The sequence below is a fragment of the Myxine glutinosa genome, chromosome 14 (assembly GCF_964187855.1).
Source record: "Myxine glutinosa chromosome 14, kmMyxGlut1.1, whole genome shotgun sequence".
NCBI classification, from domain to species: domain Eukaryota; kingdom Metazoa; phylum Chordata; class Myxini; order Myxiniformes; family Myxinidae; genus Myxine; species Myxine glutinosa.
Genome location: NC_136274.1, coordinates 32650833 through 32674642, shown reverse-complemented (window position 1 = coordinate 32674642; position 23810 = coordinate 32650833). Strand labels below are relative to the sequence as shown.

The following is a 23810-nucleotide window of genomic DNA, read 5'->3' as shown; positions in this document are numbered from 1 at the left end:
AGCTCGCTTGGCCCAATTGTTTATGAGATAGTGGTGCTAATTGGTGTAATGCTTGCCCGATTCGGTGGCCTCAATCTGCACAGTAGCGTGGCATTTGGACGTGAGAGCCGGCAGGGGTGTCTGAAACTGAACGATTGACCATACTGGTCACACCGAGGGCAACTTACCAGATTCATACTGGACTACCATAACAATATATATATATATATATATATATATATATATATATATATATATATATATATATATATATATATATAAATAACATCAATAATGGGATAGAGATGACAGGAGCTTAATGAGCCAAACGGCCTTCTCTTGGTTTCTTTGAATTTGTACAATATACAGCAAGAGTAAATTCTTTCCCAAAGTTAACTGATAATCCTACAAGATGTAATTTTATTTCAGGAGACCCGGACAAATACCTTAAAACAAATGTGAAGGTACTAAAGTTCATCATCAGAACATCATCGCGTAAAAAGTTACATTCACCCAAGAATCATAAAACTTGCATTAACAAGTTAGGCCAAATTGGTGGCAGGTCTAACACTACCGTGCCAGATTACAAGACAGTATAAAAATACAAAAGCAATGCTTTGTATGGACTACTTCCTCTGAGATGAAGGGCAGTTATTTGTAAACAGGCAAACCTTCACACAGTTAAACTGATCAACTGTGATTTATGCCATCTTGCAGTATTTATTGCACAAACAGTTTGGATCGGCGAAATTCAGGCTCGACCAAAGTTTTTCAGCATGCATGTGAATACGTATGCATTTTCGGTCACCTCAGATGAAGTTCAAATTCATCATGTGTCTTGCTTTTAAAAATAATGCACAGTACGGCCAGCCAGGCAAACCACCATGTGCAAGCACTCAAGATGGAGGACACAATAAAGCAGGCTGCCGGTCCAAACACTGGCTTGGTGGTGATGCACCGGGCCCAGTTTGGTTATTGGATGTAGAGTCGATCTCACAAATTTTGACCTGGTTATTCAACGTGGCTGTGAAGCAAGCTTGTCGCACACTAATGGCCCAGGCACCGAGGACGGATGACAGAGAATGTCGGTCAGGTAGCTTCATGAGGCGCACTTCTAATTCTTTCTGAATACTCTTCAGGAATGGACTTGACTCTAGGAAAAGGTAGGGACGATCAGACACAAGTCAACAAGACATTCAACATGTACGATTGTACGTGTGTCGTTGGTTGTTATCTCCAAATGCTGGTTTCAGAAGGTGGAATAGAGCCCTCCCAGGTCTCAATCTTTCCACGTGTGTGTGTGTGTGTGTGTGTGTGTGTGTGTGTGTGTGTGTGTGTGTGTGTGTGTGTGTGTATACACACTACATGGCCAAAAGTATGTGGACACCCAAACAACTCCCCCATATGTCTCAATGTATCCACCTTTGTGTGTGTATGTATGCATGTGTATATATATATATATATATATATATATTATAAACAGGAATCATATTCCTGCGTGGGGCTAAGTGTGGAAAAACTCTTGGCAACCCGGGACTCGAACCAAGGGCCTCCATCACTTTTGCAGTGACAGCCCACTGCGCTATTGAGCCAACCGAAATCTCCTCAGAAATTTTCCACACTTAACACTGCGAGCTTTATACAACTTGCACCATCCGTCACCAACTCAATGAAAGGGGGTTCTATAGTAGGAGATCCAGGAGGACCCCACTATTGAGAGTGAGATAAAAGAAAGCCTGACTGGAGTTTTCCAAAACACACCCGAACAAGCCAAAATCCTTCTGGGAGAATGTCCTGTGGACAGATGAGACCAAAGTAGAGCTAATTTGGTAAAGCACATCATCTCTATGTTTACAGAAAACAAAATGAAGCCTTCAAAGAAAAGAACACCTTCCCTACAGCCAAATATGGAGGAGGTTCAGTGATGTTTTGGGGTTGCTGTGTTGCCTCTGGCACTGGGTACCTTGAATGTGTGCATGGCATCATGAAATCAGGAGATTACAAAGGCATTTTGGAGCACAATGTTCAACCCAGTGTCAGAAAGTGGGTCTCCATCGAAGGTCATGGGTCTTGCAGCAGGGCAATGACCCCAAACACTTCAAAAAGCACCCAGGAATGGTTCAAGACAAAACTCTGGACTGTTCTGAAATGACCAGCAATGAGTCCAGATCTAAATGCCATTGGACACCTGTGGGGAGATCTGAAAACAGCAGTTGGGAGAAGGCACCCTTAAAATCTGCGAGAACTGGAGCAGTTTGCACAAGAAGAGTGGCCCAAACTGCTAGTAGAGAGGTGTCGGAAGCTCATTCATGGCTATAGGAAGCGCTTGACTGCTTTTATCAATGTCATGTCTTTTTATTTTCTGATTTAAAAGGATATATTAAGTTCTGAATCAAAAATAAAGGTTCTGTAATATTAACAGTGAAATAAAGAATTGTGGAGACCAAATACTTTCGTCAATTTCAACTCATTTTTCGAGAAAATTGTGAGTTATTTGAAAAAAGTGCAAGGGTGCCAATATTTTTGGGTGTGTGTGTGTGTGTGTGTGTGTGTGTGTGTGTGTGTGTGTGTGTGTGTGTGTGTGCGTGCGTGCGTGCGTGCATCAAAATGTACCATACAGTTGCTGTCCCGTCCACTCTGGGCTCTGATCCGGGTAATTGGCAGGCACGCTGAGCTGTAATGTTGGCACACTGGGGAGTCCTTTATCATCTGTTTGCGACGAGACGATGAGTACAAGATGCAAGGCAAATTAGTTTGCTGCTGATGATCAGGTTATGTTGTATACAGTATTTTATACTGGTTTCAAACAGAAATGGCATCAAGCAGCTTCGTGTGTGGTGTGAAATAAGTTGGAGAACCCAATCGTTTGGCGTTGCTATTACCCTTTCCCCAGTCGCTGCCACAGCACCCACCGAGCTTGCACACAATGTGCACTGTCCCATTGCTGCTGTGCTGTGCAGGGTTCAGGTTGACGATGAACTTGGAGTGAAGTCGAGCAACCTCACCCTGCAGAACATTTGGAATGCTTTGTTTTTCCTCCTCCTCAAGTTTCCTCTTCTTTGAAGAGCTACCAGGAATGCTGCATATAGGATGGGTAAGTGAAAAAGCAGATGAGGCCTGGTCATAGATAAAGATCAAAAAATATGTAGGTTAAGATTTATACTGGGTATCCTTCCTTATAATTTTTTTAATTTTTATTTTAAGAAAACGTAGATGCTCTCTCATCTGCATAATAACCTCAGTGAAGTATGCACTGATAACCCATTTGCTACTGAGCATTGTGGGTAACATCGACTTAAACCTCATGCTTGCACTGCATCATTAAGTTTAGAAGGGAAAGTCGAGCAATTGTGAAAATGACAGCAGAAGATCGACAGTCAATGTTACAAATACTAAATCACCATGCAGCTTCACCTCGCATTGTACACACTTCCCCGGATGTTTCTCAAGCAAAATCTTCCGAAATCAAAATCTTCCAATGATGTCACAAAAACACGTGATAAAAACGATGTCTATTTAGCGACATTGCTAAATATATAGCCTCCATTTATTTTCAGGACTTGCACTTATTGTACTGTGCTTATGATGAAAACTGCCCTCCTGCCCATGGTCAATATAGTGGGGCGGCTTAGCCCAAATATTCAAAAGAATTGTGCATTTTGTGATACAAGCACCAAATTTGGCACAAATGTACATTAATATGTTGCGAACATTTTCAGATATTGGGCCACTTGAAATTCCGTAATTTTTTTTTCCAAATTTTTTCAAATTTCGTAATTTCAAATTTTTCGGGTGACACCGTCACAATTTCGGTCTTCGAGGCCGGCCGATAGGCAAAGTGTGACCGGAAGGGACGAGGTTCTCCTGACCACGTGGCCCTCGATCTGGGAAGCGAGAGGCGTTCCATTAGTGGACGCGCCCCTCACGCCCGACTTTTGGGCGGCCCCGGCAGGCCGTTTGTTTTGACGTTCCGTGACAGGCCCCGCACCCCCACCTCCGGGCCGACCGGAAGCTTGTGCTGAGTAAATCATACCTGAACAACTCAGTGAGGCAGAACACAGCAGTGCACACCAGGGTGACCCCTTCAGTGCATAAACCAATTAACCTGTCCACTGCAGGGCATATAGAAATGAAGTTATTTTCTGCATATAATAATAATATAAGTTCAGTTCTATATAACAATTTCTGTTATCACCACTACCACTACAACTACCACTACTACAAGCTTTGTCTGGAATTTTGTGGACTAACAGACAAACAGACATACAGACAAGCTGGGATCAAAACATTACCTCCTTCCACCATTGAGTGTAGAGGTAAACATCATGGAAATTATATCATGCCCTAGATTTAATTCATGCTTACCCGTGTATTTGCTTCACTGGTTCACAAGGTCTTTTGCATACATGTAATTCAGACTCTCGTCTTCATTGCTGACCACACAATGTTCGCAACATATTAATGTACATTTGTGCCAAATTTGGTGCTTGTATCACAAAATGCACAATTCTTTTGAATATTTGGGCTAAGCCGCCCCACTATATCGGCCGGCCTCGAAGACCGAAATTGTGACGGTGTCACCCGAAAAATTTGAAATTACGAAATTTGAAAAAATTTGAAAAAAAAAATTACGGAATTTCAAGTGGCCCAATATCTGAAAATGTTCGCAACATATTAATGTACATTTGTGCCAAATTTGGTGCTTGTATCACAAAATGCACAACAGGTTTGCTATGCTGCTACACTAATACATAAACCCAGGCAAAGTCAAATTAATGTCATAAAGTTGTTGTTTTTCCAGTGGAAGAACATGGAATGTGGAATTTATGTAAATATGCCATTAAGAACTAGAACGGCACTCGGTAGGACGCATACCTCTGCCAGGCTCAGGTTTACGTTTTGTATCCCACTATTGGCTGGATCTGAATCCAGATCTGATCCAAAATCAAATCGGCCTGTTCTTGTCATTAATGAACTCATCCACCTAGTTTTGTCATAACTCGTCTACAACTTTTTCGAATTTCATGCTATATATCGTTTTTGATGCCATCTCTCAATAGGGAAAAATCATTTAAATAATTAAAATATTCTCGTATCCGGATCCGGATCTTCACCAATATCGAATCAATTCTTCATTGTCACACACCCAACCTGTCCACCAAATTTCGGCCGAATCTGTCCACAACTTTTTGAGATATCCTGATCACGGTCAGACACAATCAGACAGGCGTGAAAACGTATCCTACGCCCACCTTTGGTAGCGGAGGTAACAAAAAAAAAAAAAAGGACTATTGACATCTAAATCTGAAAAGACCGTCTGGAAAACCCTCCCATCTACTTTCTCAACAATTCTCTCAAAGACGTTCTGTCACTCAAGCTTTTGGGTCTCACTGTATGCCATGATCTTTCCGAGCAAAACCACATTTCCAAGCTGGCCTCCAAAGCCAGTCGCCGACTAGGCATCCTCCGTCATGTGAAGTCCTTCCTTGGCTATACTGAGCTCCTCACCACATATAAAGCTTTCATCCGCAGCTCAATGGAATACTGCTCTCCCTTCTGGGCCGGTGCTCCTGCCTCACACCTAGCTCGGCTTCACGCTGTGGAAACCAAAGCTTTGAAAATCATTGGTATCTCCCATGATGAAGCTGATTCTGAGGGCCTTTCACTCTCTCACCATAGGCAGGTTGGTGGTCTTTCTGTCTTCTACCGTCTCCTCTCCGGCTTTGCTCCCCCTGCTCTCTCTGGGCTCTGTCCCCAAAATATTCCTGCAGGACGCACACAAGATCTGCCAGCAACCCTCTCCTGGTGAAACTGCCAAAATAAAGACTCTCTATTCACCTTCACTCCTTTTTTCTCCCGCCTCTGGAACAAACTCCCTCACTCTCTTCAATCCCTCTCCTCCCTCCAGGTCTTCAAAACAGCTGTTCCCCACCATCTCTTATCTTCCCCCAACAAAACCTTAATCTTTTCCACCCCTGTTAATACATCCCAAATCCACCTCCTTCAAATTCCGTTTTCTTTCCTGAAAGTCCTTGCAGTGTCCATCTTGTTTATCCCGTGTACCCCGCCCCAACCCTCTCCCTTCCACAGATCTCCCGATGTCCGTGTTCCCTACTGTTGTTGTGCTTCCCTCTCTTTCCCCCTATCTCTCCCCCTCCCCTTTTTATATGTTCTATGTGTTAGCTCTTACACGCGCCTCGACTTGGTATACCAAAAAAAAACAAAAACCTGTCGACACAAAAATTTAATCTGACAAAATAAAGCAAAGGATGCAGGAAATGATCATACAAAAGGTCACTGTTTTGATAATGGGCACCAAGCAAGCTGTTGTTGCACAGATGGGTAGTGTGTGGTACACGGAATACAAGAGAAGAGAAAAAAATAAGTTCGGCAGCCTATCACAGCGACCTCAGTCAATAGCGACGAGCGACAGACTGGGTATGAGACGTCAATTTTGTCCTGAGAAATGTTACCCAACTTCTTCCAAACTGAATATTATGAATCAAAAAAAGACAATGATAAATTGCGCCAATCACGGTTTGTGTGCACAATGACCATACACTTCAACAATGAAGAATCATCATCTGTAACCATTTGAGGTGGAGAGCAGCAGTTTGGAGGCGTTGACATGAATCAGACCAGAAGACATGGGACTATCTCATTACTCCAAGAACTTAGGAGTGTGTGTGTGTTTCCTAGGTGGGTTTTTGTGTGGAGCCGAGGACTGGAAGGGTGTGGGGATAAGGGGGTTATAGTACGGAATGAGAAAGATGCTTTGGTTAAGAGGGCATGGGGTCGGAAATGAAGCACGCTACACCAGTTATGTTGAAAAAAAAAAAAACTAAAGTAGAATTTGATGCAAATCCGTTAATAGATATGCCTCCACCCACATTACATGGCAACCCACTTTCAATTGATCTCAATTAAGTGTCACATGAAAAATTAAAGGTCCCTTGAGGGAAAGAGAGACGGAGAGAAAAGACAAGTAGGAGAGAGGCAACATCAGATGCTTCTAACTCGAGTTATGGTCAGCAAAATTATTTTCAAAAGGCACATGATCTCTGACCTTTGACCTGGTCAATCTAAAAGAGAATCAGTTCCACTTTGTATTGCAGTCCATAGTTATGCCACGTTTGGTCAAAATCCCCTCAGTAGTTCACAAGTTATCGCGGCCACTAGAATCTGGTACTTTCAGCTAAAGGTCACCTGACCTTTGACCCCAAAATTGTATCAGTTCGTCTTTGCATCAGAGTACCAAGTTTGACCAAAAATCCCTTTAGCAATGCACAAGTTATCGGGGTAACAAAAATTGATCACGGAAGGACAGCCAACCCAAAAACAATGTCTCCGGCCATCAGGCCGTACGTACGGAAGCGGTGGCCCATGGATGGCAAGCATGGCAGGCCCAAAAGTCCGGTGCAGCGTGTGATTGAGCAGCGGAGAGCGGATGTGCTGCAGCACGGCATCAAGCAAAGGTTGGCACATGTGTTTTGGACCCGTTGCAGGTGGAGGTGGAGGTGGTGTTGGCTGTGCAGAGAACACACTAGATTTGACCAAAGTGACATGTGTGCATCACATGATGGAAAAATAAAGGACAGAGTGTGGAAAACCCACAAAGATTGCAGAAAGAGGGTATGGAAGCGAAAGGAGGGCCCAGTGAAGTATTTCAAATGAATAACAAATCAGACTGGAACAGCATGGTTGACAGATGTCTGCTTACCACAGCCATGTCATTTTTCAATTTCTCCAACGCTATTTCACATTTCTGTAACGTCTGCAGTGAACAACTGTGGCATTAAAAGCAAAACAAAAGAAAGAAAAAAGTTTATTTACACGTGCAAATGCAACGATTATGGAATATTTTTTAACTCCTTCACTGAATTAAAAAAAACAATCTCACAAACAAGCAGAATATAGTAAATAAATAAATTAGTTGTCAACAGTGAAGGAGGTATAAAGAGGGGATAGAACTGGGCATGAAGCAAGAAGCCGGTCCCTTAAGGAACCACATAATGTACTGTAATAATATCGGGGTTTCCCAGGGTTCTCCCACAACTCTCCACCTCCAAGTGCTGGAGTGCATTGCCCCAATATGGATAAAGGTTTGCGTGATAAGCATAGGGAAGCCCAATATGTGGATCCAAGGGCAGAATGGTTAGCAAGTTCGTCAGGAAAGACTCAATAAAACACTGTGCTCTTGCCAATAATTTGGAGATGGTTTATGTGGACCAATTTCACCATTGACACAAAATTTAGTGGTGGTATACATGTTAAGCACGTACAAACAGCCAAATAAACAAGCATTCTGAGTATTGCGCTGCAATACATGTCCCCTACCGGCAGTCTGTCGTCTGGAAAACTGTTGGGGTAAATTACCAAAGTTCACAGTGCCATAACTTTGTCAAAAATGATCGAAACGTCGTGAAGTTCGAACTTGACCTGTAACTTATCATGAGGAAACGATGTGCCAAGTTTGAAATCATTAGCGTTAAGAGTTTAGAAAAAAAAGTCCGGAAAACTGTTCTTTGCGTGACGGACTGACAGACTGACGGACGGAGGGACAGAGTGCAAACCTATAGTCCCCTCCAGTGCACACCGGTAGGGGACTAATAAATAAAAGAGTTTGAGAAAGATTGGCTTGAGAGTCATTTACTTGTTCATCGATTGTCCTTTTTTATTTACTCATATTTAGTTGCTTGGCTGCATCATTTTTCTTTTTCTGGGGGAGCAGTTAAGCCGCTGATGCAATGGCCCCCTTACCAGCTAGCTGGTATTCATTTTGCCGACCTCAGAAAGATGACAGGCTGAGTCGACCCACCTGGTGTTAATTCAACGGCAGGGCAGGGGCTTCAACTGAAGACCCTAGGATTGCAAGCCAGCTCCATAAACTGTTCAGCCAACACCAGGCTTGCTTGTCCTTGGTGCAGTACAATTACCATAACTACATGACATATAAAGTATCACCTTGTCATCTCGGGGTGGACTCGTGCACCATGCTCGTGCTCTCTTCACAAATGGGGCATTGCCTTCAACGCCAAAATTAAATTAGCAGAGACTCGGCCAGCATGGGTTGTGTGACCTTGCATGATAAACTTATTTGTGGAACGTTTCTCTTTTGCTTAAAAATCAAAATGGTGTTACAGAAATTGGTCTCAATGTGTTGCTGTCCTTCCGTGACCTTCTCCCAACTGCATAACCGTCATGGCTACTATGCAAAAGCTTGAAAAGGTGGTGGGCTCTTATAAACAGTCATAAGGAAATGTGCCTAAAATAAAAATGGTATGACGAATACCACACAACTTTCCACGATAGTTAATCAAACATACAAAGCAGGTCACTGAACTGTACACAATAATTACAAGCGTTACGCCTAGGTCCCCCGTCGGTGAAGTGATGCGAGTTGACAAAGTGGAAGACGCAAGGCGGCCATCTTGGATTTTGACGTGGCGACCCAATTTTCAATAGCATTCTCCCTTATGTGCAGATACACCCACACACCAGATTAGAAGTTAGTAGTTCGTTTATTTTTCAAGATATTTCGCTCACAAGGTTGAGACATATATATGGTGGCGGCCATCTTGGATTTTGACGTGGCGACCCAATTTTCAATAGCGTTCTTCTTTATGGCTAGATACACCCACACACCAGATTAGAAGTTGGTACTTCGCTTATTTTTCAAGATATTCCGCTCACAAGGTTCAGACATACATGGCGGCGGCCATCTTTGATTTTGACGTGGTGACCCAATTTTCAATAGCGTTCTTCCTTATGCGTAGATGCACCCACACACCAGATCAGACGTTAGTAGTTCGTTTATTTTTCAAGATATTTTGCTCACAAGGTTCAGACATACTGTATATATGGTGGCGGCCATCTTGAATTTTGACGTGGCGACCCAATTTTCAATAGCGTTCTTCCTTATACCTAGATACACCCACACACCAGATTAGAAGTTGGTACTTCGCTTATTTTTCAAGATATTCAGCTCACAATGTTCAGACATACATGGCGGTGGCCATCTTGGATTTTGACGTGGGTTGCACCCACACACCAAATTTGAATGCGGTCCTTTGCTTACGCACGCACGTACGCACGCACGCACGCACACACGGACAGAGGGACAGAGGGACAGAGGGACAGAGGGACAGAGGGACAGAGGGGAAAACCATAGTCCCCCTTTCGCTCCGCGGTGCGACGGGGGACAATAACTGTTAGAATTGCCGATTTACAGGGTGTCCACAAATTACCGTTCCAAATTCAAACTAGAACAATGCGACTGTGTCACCAATATGCCTCCGCATAGTCCCACAATGGGTAGAGGCCATCGTTCACTATCCTAAACATAAACAACTGATTGAAATCCCTTCAGCTGTTTTCAAGTATCACATTTTCACCAGCCATGACAGGTTTCACATCAATCGGTGAAGCAGATGCAGAGAAAATATTTTTATAAATATTGGCTTTCAAGCTAATATAGCTGCCACGGCATATGACCTTAAACTAGAGTAAAATGTGTACACTCTGCATATGTATGGGTAGGGGATCACGTTCGTGAAGTTTCGTGTTGATCGGATAAGGTTAGTTTTTCTATCCAAGATGGCTGCAAAACCACGTGACCTATGACATCATCATTTTCCAACGAAATGCAGCAATGGTGTTCGATGATATTTGTACAAATTCGCATCGATAGGGTAAGCAGTTTCAGAGATACAATTATTTAATATTTTCCTTCAATCCAATATGGCTGCCACACCATGTGGCCAATGATGTTTTCTTGATAATCTTTTAATCACCATGCCTAGTCAATGACACACGTAAAGTTTTGAGTCAATCGATTTTGTGGTTTTTTTGGAAAAGATGCTTTTAAGGTTTTAGGTTAAATCCAATACAGCTGCCAAACCATGTGACCTATGATGTCATACATTTAATATTTCAATACAAATGGGTCATAGATCATGTGCATGCAATTTCACATTTTTAGGATAAGGAATTAGATTAAAACATTTTTGACTGGTATACCACTTCACCTATGATGTCATCATTATGCTTTTGTTTTCCATTGGGAGTACTTGACAATGTACTAAGTCTCCAATTTTTCCATTCAGCGGTTTCCGAGAAATACGTTTTTAATTATTTGTGGTTATTCCAAGATGGCTGCCATACCACATGACCGATGACGTCACAATTATCATAAAAACATTCTGCATGGGTGTGACTCCTACCCTGAAAGTTTATTCTCAATTGGAGATATTTGCTTGGCCGCTCCTGAGAAATCTAAATATCTATAAAGCTCAGTCTCAGCTTGGCTGCTGAGAAAAACGAGGTTTAGCCCGTACGGACGGACAACCCGAAAACATAATGCCTCCGGCCACCTTCGGAGGCGAAGGCATAACAATAGTATAACAAGCGTTACGCCGAGATCCCCCCGTCGGTGAAGTGATGTGAGTTGACAAAGTGGAAGACGCAAGGCGGCCATCTTGGATTTTGACGTGGCGACCCAATTTTCAATAGCGTTCTCCCTTATGCGGAGATACACCCACACACCAGATTAGAAGTTAGTAGTTCGTTTATTTTTCAAGATATTTCGCTCACAAGGTTCAGACATATATATGGTGGTGGCCATCTTGGATTTTGACGTGGCGACCCAATTTTCAATAGCGTTCTTCCTTATGCCTAGATACACCCACACGCCAGATTAGACGTTGGTACTTCGCTTATTTTTCAAGATATTCCACTCACAAGGTTCAGACATACATGGTGGTGGCCATCTTGGATTTTGACGTGGCGACCCAATTTTCAATAGCGTTCTTCCTTATGCCTAGATACACCCACACACCAGATTAGACGTTGGTACTTCGCTTATTTTTCAAGATATTCCACTCACAAGGTTCAGACATACATGGTGGTGGCCATCTTGGATTTTGACGTGGCGACCCAATTTTCAATAGCGTTCTTCTTTATGCCTAGATACACCCACACACCAGATTAGAAATTGGTACATCGCTTATTTTTCAAGATATTCTGCTCACAAGGTTCAGACATACATGGCGGCGGCCATCTTGGATTTTGACGTGGGTTGCACCCACACCAAATTCGAATTCGGTCCTTCGCTTACGCATGCACACACGCACACACGCACACACGGGAAAACCATAGTCCCCCTTTCGCTCCGCGGTGCGACGGGGGGCAAAAAACTAGAAGGGCACTCGGTAGAGATCATATCTTCACCAGGCTGATTAGTTTACATGTTGTATCCCACCAATAGGCCTGATCTGGATTCTGCCCTGAACCAAAATCGAATCTGCTTGTTGTCACCTAACCAACTCGTCCACCAAGTTTTGTCATATCTCGTCCACAACGTTTTGAGATATCGTGCTCTATATTGCTTTTGGCCCAATCTCTCAATGCTGGAGAATCATTTAGAAATTAAAAAAAAAAATCTCGTATATGAATCCAGATCTTCACAAAAATCGAATCAATTCGTCCTCGTCACACACCCGTGTCCACCAAATTGCATCCAAATCCGTCCACAACTTTTTGAGATACCCAGCACACAAACAAACAGATAAACAGATGAGGTGAAAACATAACCTGCATCCAGATTCTGTAGGCAGAAGTAATAATGAAATGAGATACAATGATGTGGTATGCTGAATTTGAAAGAACATTTCTCAAGGTTTTATTATCTTTATTTCCATTTGCACGTGTCTCCTGTGACACGACGTCACATTCGCTGTAAATGGTATCCCCACAAATGATGCATAGTGTGTTGTCTGGTTTATAGAGATCAAACCAACTACACAGGTTTCGCAAAGCTTCAGGATGACCTACGGAAGGCAGCCAACATCGAGAAAAACAATTTGTGAGTGGAACAAAAAGTGCATGGAGACTGGAAGTTTCCTGCAGAGGAAGGGGATAGGGTGGCCCAGGACAAGTGGTGAGGACGTTGAACATGTCAGTGAGTCGTTCAAGTGCAGTCCCCACAACGCCATTCCCATTCAGTTGATTATCTTGACAAATTAGAATAACAAAACTTTGAGAAATGTTTTTCACATGCAGGAAACTTTTCATTGTATCCTGTTTCATTTTTTTTTTTTTTTTTTTTTTTTTTTTTAAACTAGAAACATACGTTTCCTATGGGAGAGGCCAAGGGGGGAGAAGTGGGTCGGGCATTTTCATTTTCAGTCCTTTTACCCTAATTACCTAATTATCCATTTTCTCTCACTATGATGTGTGAAAATGATGCTTTTGACTCAGCCGGGGGGGGGGGGGGGGATTGGGGTGGGGTGGAGGGGGAGGGGTAGGGGGAGTGTTATAATCGTTACTATTATTATTGATATTATTATTAATTAGCAGAGTTACCACCCCCTGGTTGGGTCGAGTTTGCACATTATTTGCCGAAAAAGGTAGAGTGTGTTTTGCAAGAGGACTACAGATGTTTGCATGGTGTGCGCTTAAAAGGTACTAGATGGTCTAAAGGTCTAGACTCGACAGCGTACGTTCCAATCGTAGTTAGTGTCTAATGGGTCCAAAAGGGTCACGTCTCTCAAGCATGTAAAAAGGGTCTAAAATAAAAAGGTCCACGTGGTCTAAAGCTCGAAATGGTCAAGGGTCCAAGCTGTCTGAAGGATGTTAGGGGTCTAAATGATGTTAAGGTCTAAGAGGTCCAAAGAGACGAAGGGTGTAAAGGTCTAGAGGTTCTAGGGGTTTAAAGGGTATAAAAGGTCTTAAGGGTAAAAGGATCTAAAGGTATCTAAAAGTATCTAAAGGTGTCTTCAAGGTAAAAGGGGTTCAAGGGTCTTAAAAGGTCTGAGAGGTTCTCAACTTTTTAAAGGGTCAAAAGCTTTAAAAGTACATTCCAATATTGCGTAATTAATAGACATACTAGCCGAAACCCGTGGAACATCCACGGAAGGGAGGATGTGGTGTATGGATAGAGTGTACCATTATGGATGGCAAAGGGGAGCGCTCATGGGATCTTCTTCTTCCGTTAAGCTCCAATTTTTTCTCTTTAAGTTAAGTCCAATCAGTCCTCTCTGCTCGAAGTGCTCAGGCCATGCCTTCCCGCTCTCATACTTTTATTTCCGTTCGGTGTAGAAAGGGATTGACATATCGTTCGTCTGTTTCAGCTCATTATCTTTAAGCTTCCTTACGTCTCGCCACCTGCTACACCTCTCTGAGTTACGAGGATTTATGCAACGCACCCCGAGTATCGCAACGTTACTCCATTTAACTTTATTAAAATGACGATAAAGACGTTTCCTTATATATCCTAATTTAAAATGTTCAAGGGAATAAAAAGACCATTTGGTTCACACCACCCATGTTCACACCACTCGACTGTCCAATCAGCGGACGGCTCGCTTCGCCTTCGCCCAGCAGACGCCAATACGATGGCGTAGTAAGATGGCGTCGTATCGGCAGTTAATCGGATGCTTTTGGGCCCCAACGTCGGCTAATTCAGATTTTTCGAGTATGGCTGTACGTGATAAACAAAGAGCGAGGTTCGTAGATCGTAAATCCATTAGTGCCGTGGGCATCGGGTCACTGGGTGCGGCATAAAAGGGATAACGGGTTTGGATTTTTTTGGTTTGGATTTGATAACGGGCCGTATATCACTGGGTGCGGCATTCCGGGTTCGGTTGCGAGAGGACGCTGGCGTTGCATATTCGCCGCTTCTCCGACTGGATGGATGTACAGGGTCTGCTTCTACCTTTCTGACCTGACATCTCACACCTGTCCTGCCTTTTCACACCCGCACGTGCCGCGTGTTCTCCGGCTGGATAACGGAATCTGCTTTTGATGGTACGGAATACGGAATTCGAAAGGCCCGCTCCCGTTGATTGTGGCCGTGGCCTTGTTTGCCGGTGGCCTTGTGGCCTTGTTTGCCGCTGTGGTCTTGATTAGCGGCTGCAGTCGTTTGCCGCTGCGTTTGCCGCTGCGTTTGCCGCTTTGCCTCCTCGACCTTGGCCTCGTACTCGTCCCTTCGCTCCTGCCTGGCATGGCTCTGAAGTACTCCGCCGCAAGGCTTCTTCTGCTCAATACCCGCTCCACCCCATCATGCATCTCTGCCATCAAATCAAATGGACTCCTCCGACGACCCAGGTACATTCACCGTGGCTCCGGTCGCAAGTTTGTTTATTTGCAATCAGGTCACTCCATCCCCGTCCTCTGGTCGGCTCAGCGCACTCTCACTCTTCGTCCCAGCGCACCTGGTCACAGCAACCCACACGATCGCACCTCTTGCCTACGAACCCTGGCTAAATCACCTGAATTCATCCCTGCTGTTCAAAACAACATCAAGCTCACCCTGTTCAACACCCGGTCCCTCAACAATAAATGCCTCATCCTGAACGAATACATCCTGGATAACAAACTGGACTTTCTCTGTCTCACCGAAACCTGGCAACAACCTCTGGACTACTACACACTTAACCTCACCACACCCAATGGATATTCCTACGTCAATAAACCACGCTCGGAGGGCCGAGGTGGTGGAATTGCCGTTATCCACCGTCAAGACATCAAGACCAACCTCATCTCCATCTCATCTGCTCCATCATTTGAACACCTGGCTTTAAAACTCTCTGGTCACACGCAGTCAGTCATGGCTGTCGTCTACCGCCCTCCCAAACCACACCCATCATTCCTGTCTGACTTCTCCTACTTTCTGACCCAGCTATGTTCCCTCTCCCCCTCAATCCTCCTCCTTGGTGATTTCAATATCCACATGGACTCCACTGACTCCACAATAACCACTGACTTCACTGATTTACTCACCTGCTTTAACCTCACTCAACATGTCGACTTTCCTACCCATATCCGTGGTCACATTTTGGACCTTGTCTGCTCCACTGGATTAAATTTGCACCATCTCTATGGCTCCGACCTCACCCTCTCTGACCACTTAGCCATCACTCTGACCATCAACATCCCCGCCCCAACACCAAGGCATTATCGCACAATCAACTTCCGTAAGCTAAACGCTCTTTCACCTACCTCATTCTCATCCACCCTCTCTGAAAAAATGTCCACTTCTCCCTTCATTGACCTCCACACCCCTTCCGACCTCACTGACTACTACAACCACACTCTCTCCTCCTGCCTTGACCAGCTTGCGCCTGTAAAAACCAAAACAGTTTCTTTCACCCATTCTGCTCCCTGGTTTACCCCTGAACTCCACCTGATGAAAACTCGTGCTCGCCAACTTGAAAGACTCCGCAATAAAACGGGTCTCACAGTTCACTCCCAAGCCTACAAGGACCACATACAACACTACAAAGATGCCCTCTCCCGCGCCCGCTCTGCCTACTACTCTCAAATTATCCACTCTGGCTCCGGAAACCCAAAAGCACTCTTCTCGACAATAAACAAACTCCTCCGCCCCCTGAACACCACCACCCAGTCATTCACAGTAGACAACTGCATCTCCTTCCTCTCTTTCTTCCAACGCAAAATTGACAACATCTACAACAGCTTGACCACTGCCGCACCCGCTCCCCCTCCAACCACCTGCCCCCCCTTGTCCTGCCATCCCCTGTCTCGGTTCTCCCCAATCTCTCCTACTGACCTCTCTGAACTCCTCATAGGAATGAAAACTGCCACCTGCACTCTTGACCCCATCCCCTCCAGCTTTGTCAAAGCCTCCCTCCCTGCTCTCTCTCCACTTATCATTGCAACAATAAACTCCTCCCTGTCTACAGGCATCGTCCCACCTTCCCTCAAAATTGCTGCTGTTACCCCCATTCTAAAAAAACCTGGTCTAAACCCTGACACCCTAAACAACTTCAGACCCATCTCCAACCTACCCTTTCTGTCAAAAGTTTTGGAACGCGCTGTAGCCACTCAACTCAAACATCATCTCTCTGCCAATAACTTGTATGAAACATTCCAATCCGGATTCCGCTCCAACCACAGTACTGAAACTGCTCTCCTCAAAATCACCAACGACCTTCTCCTCTCCTCTGACGCTGGCAACCTCAACATTCTCGTCCTCCTCGACCTCAGCGCTGCCTTTGACACCATCGATCACACTATCCTCCTCACCCGACTTGAATCCACCTTTAACGTCACCGGCACTGCCCTCTCTTGGATTAAATCATACCTCTCTGACAGATGCCAGTTCATCTCCATCAATAACTGCAAATCCCCCACTGCTCCCCTCCCCCAAGGTGTCCCCCAAGGTTCAGTTCTTGGCCCCCTCCTCTTCATCCTTTACCTGTCCCCGCTCGGTCACTTAATCCGCCGTCATGGTCTCCAATTCCACTGCTTCGCCGATGACATCCAGCTTTTCATCTCCACCAAGTCCGTCTCCACCGACACCCACTCTATCCTGACAAACTGCATCACTGAAATAAAATCCTGGCTTCAAATCAACTTCCTCAAGCTTAACTGTGATAAATCTGAAATAATCATCATTGGCCCAAAAACGCTCACAAAATCCACCCATAACTTTGCCCTCAACATCGACGGTATCCCAGTATCCACCTCCCCTCACATCCGGAATCTTGGCGTCATCTTTGACCAAACCCTTTCCTTCGACAAATACACTAAACAGATCACAAAGTCAGCCTTCTTTCACCTGAAAAACATTGCCCGTCTCCGCTCATCCCTCTCCTCCACGGCTGCAGAAACCCTCATCCACGCCTTCATCACCTCCCGTCTGGACTACTGCAATAGCCTCCTCTATGGTTCACCCTCAAAAATCACCAATAAACTCCAATACATTCAGAACTCCGCTGCCCGTCTACTCACTCATTCCCGGACCCGTGACCACATCACCCCCGTCCTTTACAAGCTTCACTGGCTCCCCATCCCCCAGAGAATCCAGTACAAAATCCTCCTCTTGACATACAAAGCCCTCCATAACCTGGCCCCATCCTACCTGGCTGACCTCCTCTCCAGACACACTCCCACCCGCAACCTCCGCTCTGCTGGTACCAACCTCCTGACCCCCTCCATCCGGACCAAATTCAGATCCTGGGGGGACAGGGCCTTCTCCATCGCTGCTCCCACCCTCTGGAACTCACTACCTCACACCATCAGAGACTCCTCCTCACTCACCACATTCAAAACATCACTAAAGACCCACCTGTTCAACGCTGCATTCAACATTCAACCCACAGCATTTAACCCCTGACTATCTCTTCTCCTTCTCCCTCCTTTTGCTTTAAATATTTCCCTATTGATTCTTGTCTTGTCTTTTTGATTCTTGTCTTATATATATGCCGTATATCGCTGCTGTTTGTTTTCTTGATTCTTGTCTTTTTGCAATTGTTGTTTTCATGTATTGTTATGCATTATGTTTTCCACTCTGTCAAAGCGCCTTTGGGCTTCTGGAAAAGCGCTATACAAAATAAATGAATTATTATTATTATTATTATAACAAAGTCGAGTCCTTACGGTATTATTATATAGATAGTCTTAAGGGTGTTCGGGGTCTTCAAGGGTCTTTAAAGGCTGAGGTGGTGAATGAAAATATCCTTGACAATCCCCGTGTTGGATTTGGTCTGTGCGCCAAATTTGGTGGTTGTCGGCCCAGAGGTCTTTCCGAAAAAACATGAACATAGACAGACAGACGATGAATTTTATGAAGCAAGATCATCATCATTGCCGACGCACCATTTTTAACGAAAAAATAATGTCCTCTGAAGATGAAATGCTTGATGTCCTGCTTCTTCTTCACGTGACGTACCAACGGTGGCATGTTAATATTACGAGTCTCGCCCCAAAGGGGATGTGAAACTTTTGCAACGCCCCGTCTGTTTGGCGGTGTGTGTTCGCTTCCTTATATTTTCACTTTAAAAATGTTTTTCTCTGCAAACGCTTGTCCGATCGATGCGAAACTAAACAATGGGAGGGACTGCCCATGGAGAATATTTTATTGCCAACTCTGACATCATAGGTCACATTATATGGCAGCTATATTGGATTAAAGGAAACATTTGGACATAATTTTCTCCAAAACCATTCAACCCAAAAATTTGAAACTTGGCATGTCATCATCTCCCCATGGGGTGTACAAGTTGATAATGATGACATCAGTGAAGTGGTATTGCAGCCATAATTGAGGGGGGAGGCAGGGGAGGGGGGAGTTGAGGCAAATTAAATTGATACAATCTTTGTTGTATGACCTTAGTCCCCAAGTTTGTTTGAGATTTGATAAGTAACGATTGAATGCACCTGCTCTCCATGAGAGTGTCCAGGAAGGTCATGAGTATGTGCACACCATTAAACAGAGTTGAGTCATTTTTGCCTTAATTATACATTTTCACACTCGTCTATCTAGGGTTGAGATAAAGTATTTATTTCACACAATGTTAAGAAAATATTACTTACCGCTTGTTTGGATCACTAAGAATGTCCAAGAGGCTCTTCATTTTGCTCAAGTCTTTTTTACGATCTAAAATGACAAAAAGGGAAGAGATACAGCAAGTTATAACCCACCTAAGATATCCAGCTTTGACGTAAACTCAACTCGGAACTAGAACGGCACTTGTTGCAGAGCATACCTCCACCAAGCTGAACAGTTTACGTTTTGTATCCCACTGATAGATTTTGGTTCAGGTCCGAATCCATATCCAGCCTAATTGCATTGTTCTTATCACTTATCCAACTCATCCACCAAGTTTTGTCACAAGTCGTCCACAACCTTTTAAAAATATGCTATATTTAGTTTTTGGCCCCATCACTCAATGGTGAAGAATCACTGAAAAAGTTATCGGATCCACATCTTCACAAAAATCCAATTGATTTGTCCTTGTCACACAATTAACATGTCCATCAAGTTTCATCCCAAATCAGTCTATAACTTTTTGAGATGGCGTGCCATATATTGTTTTTTGCCCTATCTCTCAATGGTGAAGAATCACAGAAAATTCTTGGATCTGGATCCGGATCTTCACCAAAATCTAATCATTTCGTCCTTGTCACATTCCCAACCTCTCCACCGAATTTCATCTGAATCTGTCCACAACTTTGAGATATCCTGATCACAAATAAACAGACAGACAAACAGCCAGACAGGGGTAAAAACATAACCTCCATCCACCTTCAGTGGTGGTGGTAATAAAAAGGACCAAAATAAATACATACATACAAGTGCCTTCAGAAAGTATTAACACCCCATGACTTTTTCACATTTTGTTGTGTTACAGACTAAATAAAAAATGGATTAAATTGAGATTTTTTTTGTCACTGACCAACACATAATACCCCATATAATGTCAAAGTGTAATTAATGTTTTTTAGAAATTTTTACAAAATAATTAAAAATGAATAGCTAAAATGTCTCGAGTCAATAAGTATTCAAACCCTTCACTATGACACCCCAAATTGAGCTCACGTGCATCCAATTTCCTTTGATCATCCTTGAAATGTTTACAACTTGATTTGAGTCCACCTGTGGCCAATTCAATTGATTGGACATGCTTTAGAAAAAAACCACAACTTTCTATACGAGGTCCCATAGTTGACAGTGCATGTCAGAGCAGAAACTGCACCATGAAGACCAAGGAACTGTCTGTAGATATAAATGTGAGGCACAAAATGAACTTTGAGATATAACTGTGAGGAGGTATCGATCTGGGGAATGGTATAAGCAATTTCTAGTGTTGAAAGTTCCCAAGAACTTGCCGGAAAGACAACAGTCTCTGCGGCACTTCACAAATCTAGGCTTTATGGAAAATGGCCAGATGGAAGCCGTTCCTGAGAAAAAGGCACATGACAGTGTAGTGAAATCGTATTAATGCTGAACCCAGGTGATGCTCGCTGACACCGCTAGGGGGGGCGCGGCTATAAGACCCGATGCGGCCGCTGCTCTAGGCGACTTCTCCTGTGACATGTTACATTGACTAGTAGACTTGTTAACGGTACGTACCGCATAGAATATTACACTTGCTTGCATTGAATGATATTGTGGATTTTTTTTTTTTTTTTTTTTTGTATACAAGATCGAGGCTCGTGAAAGAGCGAAAATTAATCACACAGAAAGACAAACAGACACATAAAACAAATAACATCGGGAGCGGTAGACAAGATGGGGAGAGAGGGGGAAGGACACAAACACAACATTTGAGAGCAGGGACCGAGAGACATGGAGACATCGAGAGATCTGTGGGAGGGAGAGGGCTTTGGGGGGGAGGCATGTGAAGGGGGGAGGCATGTGAAGGGGGGGAGGCATGTGAAGGGGGGGGGGGGGGGTGGGAGAGGTATAAACATATGGACACTGCCAGGATTTCCAGGAAATAAGTTGGAATTTCAAACAAGGTGGATCTGGGGTGAATTAGTGGGGGTAGAAAAGATCAAGGTTATGGATGGGGGAAGATAAGAGATGGTGGTGAACAGCTGTTTTAAAGACCTGGAGGAAGGAGAGGGATTGAAGGGAGTGTGGGAGTTTGTTCCACAGGCGGGAGAAAAGAGGAATGAAAGAGTGAAGGTGAGCAGAGAGCCGAGATTTTGGCAGTTTAACCATCAGAGGGTTGCTGGCAGATCTTGTGCGACCTGTAGGAATATTTGGGGGACAGAGCACGGAGAGAGCTGGGGGAGCAAGGCCGGAGAGGAGTCGGTAGAAGACAGAAAGACCACCTACCTGCCTGCGGTGAGTGAGTGAAAGGCCCTCAGAGATAGCTTCATCGCGGGAGATTCCAATGATTTTGAAAGCTTTGGATTCAACAGCGTGAAGCCGAGCCAGGTGTGAGGCAGGAGCACCAGCCCATAGGGGAGAACAGTATTCCATTGAGCTGCGGATGAAAGCCTTGTATGTGGTGAGGAGCTCAGGTGTGCCGAGGAAGGACTTCGCACGACGGAGGATGCCCAGTCGGCGACTGGCTTTGGAGGCCAGCTTGGAAATGTGGTTTTCCCAAGAAAGATCATGGCAGATAGTGAGACCCAAAAGCTTGAGTGACAGAACTTCTTGGAGAGGATTGTTGAGAAAGTATACACAAAGAATTAAGTTAAGCACCCCTACACAACGAATTAAGGTAAGCACCCCCTAATATATATTCTTTGTGTATATGTATACATTGGCATATATTCTACGGTATGTGAGATCAAATAATGATTGGTATGACATTAGCAATTATCCATTGATGAAATTGAGTGATCAAAGTGAAAAAAAGTGATTGGTTGAGTCAGTGATCCGATCACGTGGGTCCTACACACGTTATTGACGCAAAGATCGCTAGAGGTCTTCTCAGAACAATGACTGTACGTTAGAAAACATAAACGTCATCCACACTGTCCGTGATGGACCTATAGCTCCATACTTAAATTGAGGTGAAAATATGCCTAAAATTCCCAAAAATTTTCACCTTAAATTATTCAGAATAAAATATTGAAAACGGCATGATTGTTATGTTTTTATGTGACCATAATATCACTTCTCCAGAAAATATAGCAATATCATGGGTATATTACACTGTTTTGACGACAACAAACTTGTAATGTGCGAGGTTGTAAAAAAACGGGGGGGGTGCTTAACTTAATTCTTTGTGTATAGATGGGAGGGTTGTCCAGTCGATCTTTTCGGAGAGACATAGTAAGAGAGTGAGATTTGGCAGGATTGAAAGACATGTTCCACTTGTTTGACCAGTCTGTGATTTTGTCCAGGTCTTCAGAGAGTGAGGAGGCTGCAGACTGCCTATCTGAGGGAAGAGGAATGGAGCGGCAGAGAGTGGAGTCATCAGCAAAGAGATAGAGAGGATTTTCCAGAGAGTCAGAGAGATCATTGATAAAGACCAGAAAAAGCACAGGGCCCAGCACACTTCCTTGGGGAACTCCAGCCTGAACAGGAAGGGGAGATGAGAGAAATCCATTCAGGGCCACACGTTGACTACGACCAGAGAGGAAGTCCGCAAGCCATGCATGGAGATTTCCATGGATACCATAGGAGGAGAGTTTGGTGAGCAGAGCTGGGTGCCAGACCGTATCAAAGGCCCTTGATATGTCAAGGGAGACAGCTCTGATTTCCTGTTTGGCATTCAGGACCTCCATCCATTGTTGAGAGCAGAAGCAGCATGTCCAGAGTAGAGTGACCTGGTCTGAAACCAAATTGATGATCAGAGATCAAGCCATTGGAGAAGAGGAAAGATTTCATATCCGAAGCAATGATGGATTCCATGACTTTGCTGATAATTGGGAGCAGGCTGATTGGTCTGTAGTTGCAAGGATCTGTTTTTGCACCTTTTTTGTGTAAAGCGGTAATGTTAGCTGATTTCCAGGATGCTGGCAGATGACCTTGAGCAAAAGATAGGGTGAAAAGAACAGAGAGAGGGTGAGATAGAGCGGCAGAGCAGGATTTTAGGACCCGTGGGCTGATGCCGTCTGGTCCAGTTGCAGAATCAGAGTCGAGGTTTGACAAAAACTCCTCCACCTTGTCAGGAGAGAAGGACACAGAGTCCAGGAGCATTTGGGTTCGACTGGGAAAGGTGGGAACAGAGAGAGATGGGTTTGGGACTAAGGATTTCGAGGCGAACACAGAGTTGAGGCATTCGGCTTTGTCACGTGCGATGTCAACAGTGTGGCCATTTGAGGTAAGGGAGGGGATGGAGGGGGAACAAACACCAGAAACGGATTTGACCAGACGCCACCAGGATTTGGAGGAAGGAGACAGGTTTGAGAGTTCATTCTTGAGTGAGGAGAGATAGTGCTTCCTGGCACTCCTGAGGGTAGACACACACTTGTTCCGAGCTTGGTGGAAAGAACTGAGATTTCCTTCAGTTGGATTAGCCTTCCAAGAGGCAAAGGCAAGTTGTTTCAGGGCAACTGCCTCACCACAAGATTCAGTGTACCATGGACGGGAGGAAGGGTAAGACAATTGAAGGCGAGATGGG

The 23810-nt window shown here is 44.3% G+C and overlaps 1 protein-coding gene across 12 annotated transcripts in view; it reads right to left on the bottom strand.

Annotated features, from left to right (window-relative positions):
* Positions 1–290: 290 nt before the first annotated feature.
* The window catches only part of MED15 (mediator complex subunit 15), a 112219-nt gene continuing 88699 nt past the window's right edge, over positions 291–23810 (bottom strand). For 11 of the 12 annotated variants that reach the window (XM_078768209.1, XM_078768201.1, XM_078768202.1 and 8 more), the window contains 6 exons: positions 19318–19381; positions 7700–7766; positions 7349–7506; positions 2892–3058; positions 2593–2688; positions 291–1132 (listed from right to left, as the gene is read on the bottom strand). In XM_078768209.1, coding sequence (XP_078624335.1) covers positions 876–1132; positions 2593–2688; positions 2892–3058; positions 7349–7506; positions 7700–7766; positions 19318–19381 — 809 coding nt within the window. In that variant the 3' untranslated portion in view covers positions 291–875. The remainder of the gene's footprint in view (positions 1133–2592; positions 2689–2891; positions 3059–7348; positions 7507–7699; positions 7767–19317; positions 19382–23810) is intronic. The other variant, XM_078768206.1, reaches the window with a different exon arrangement.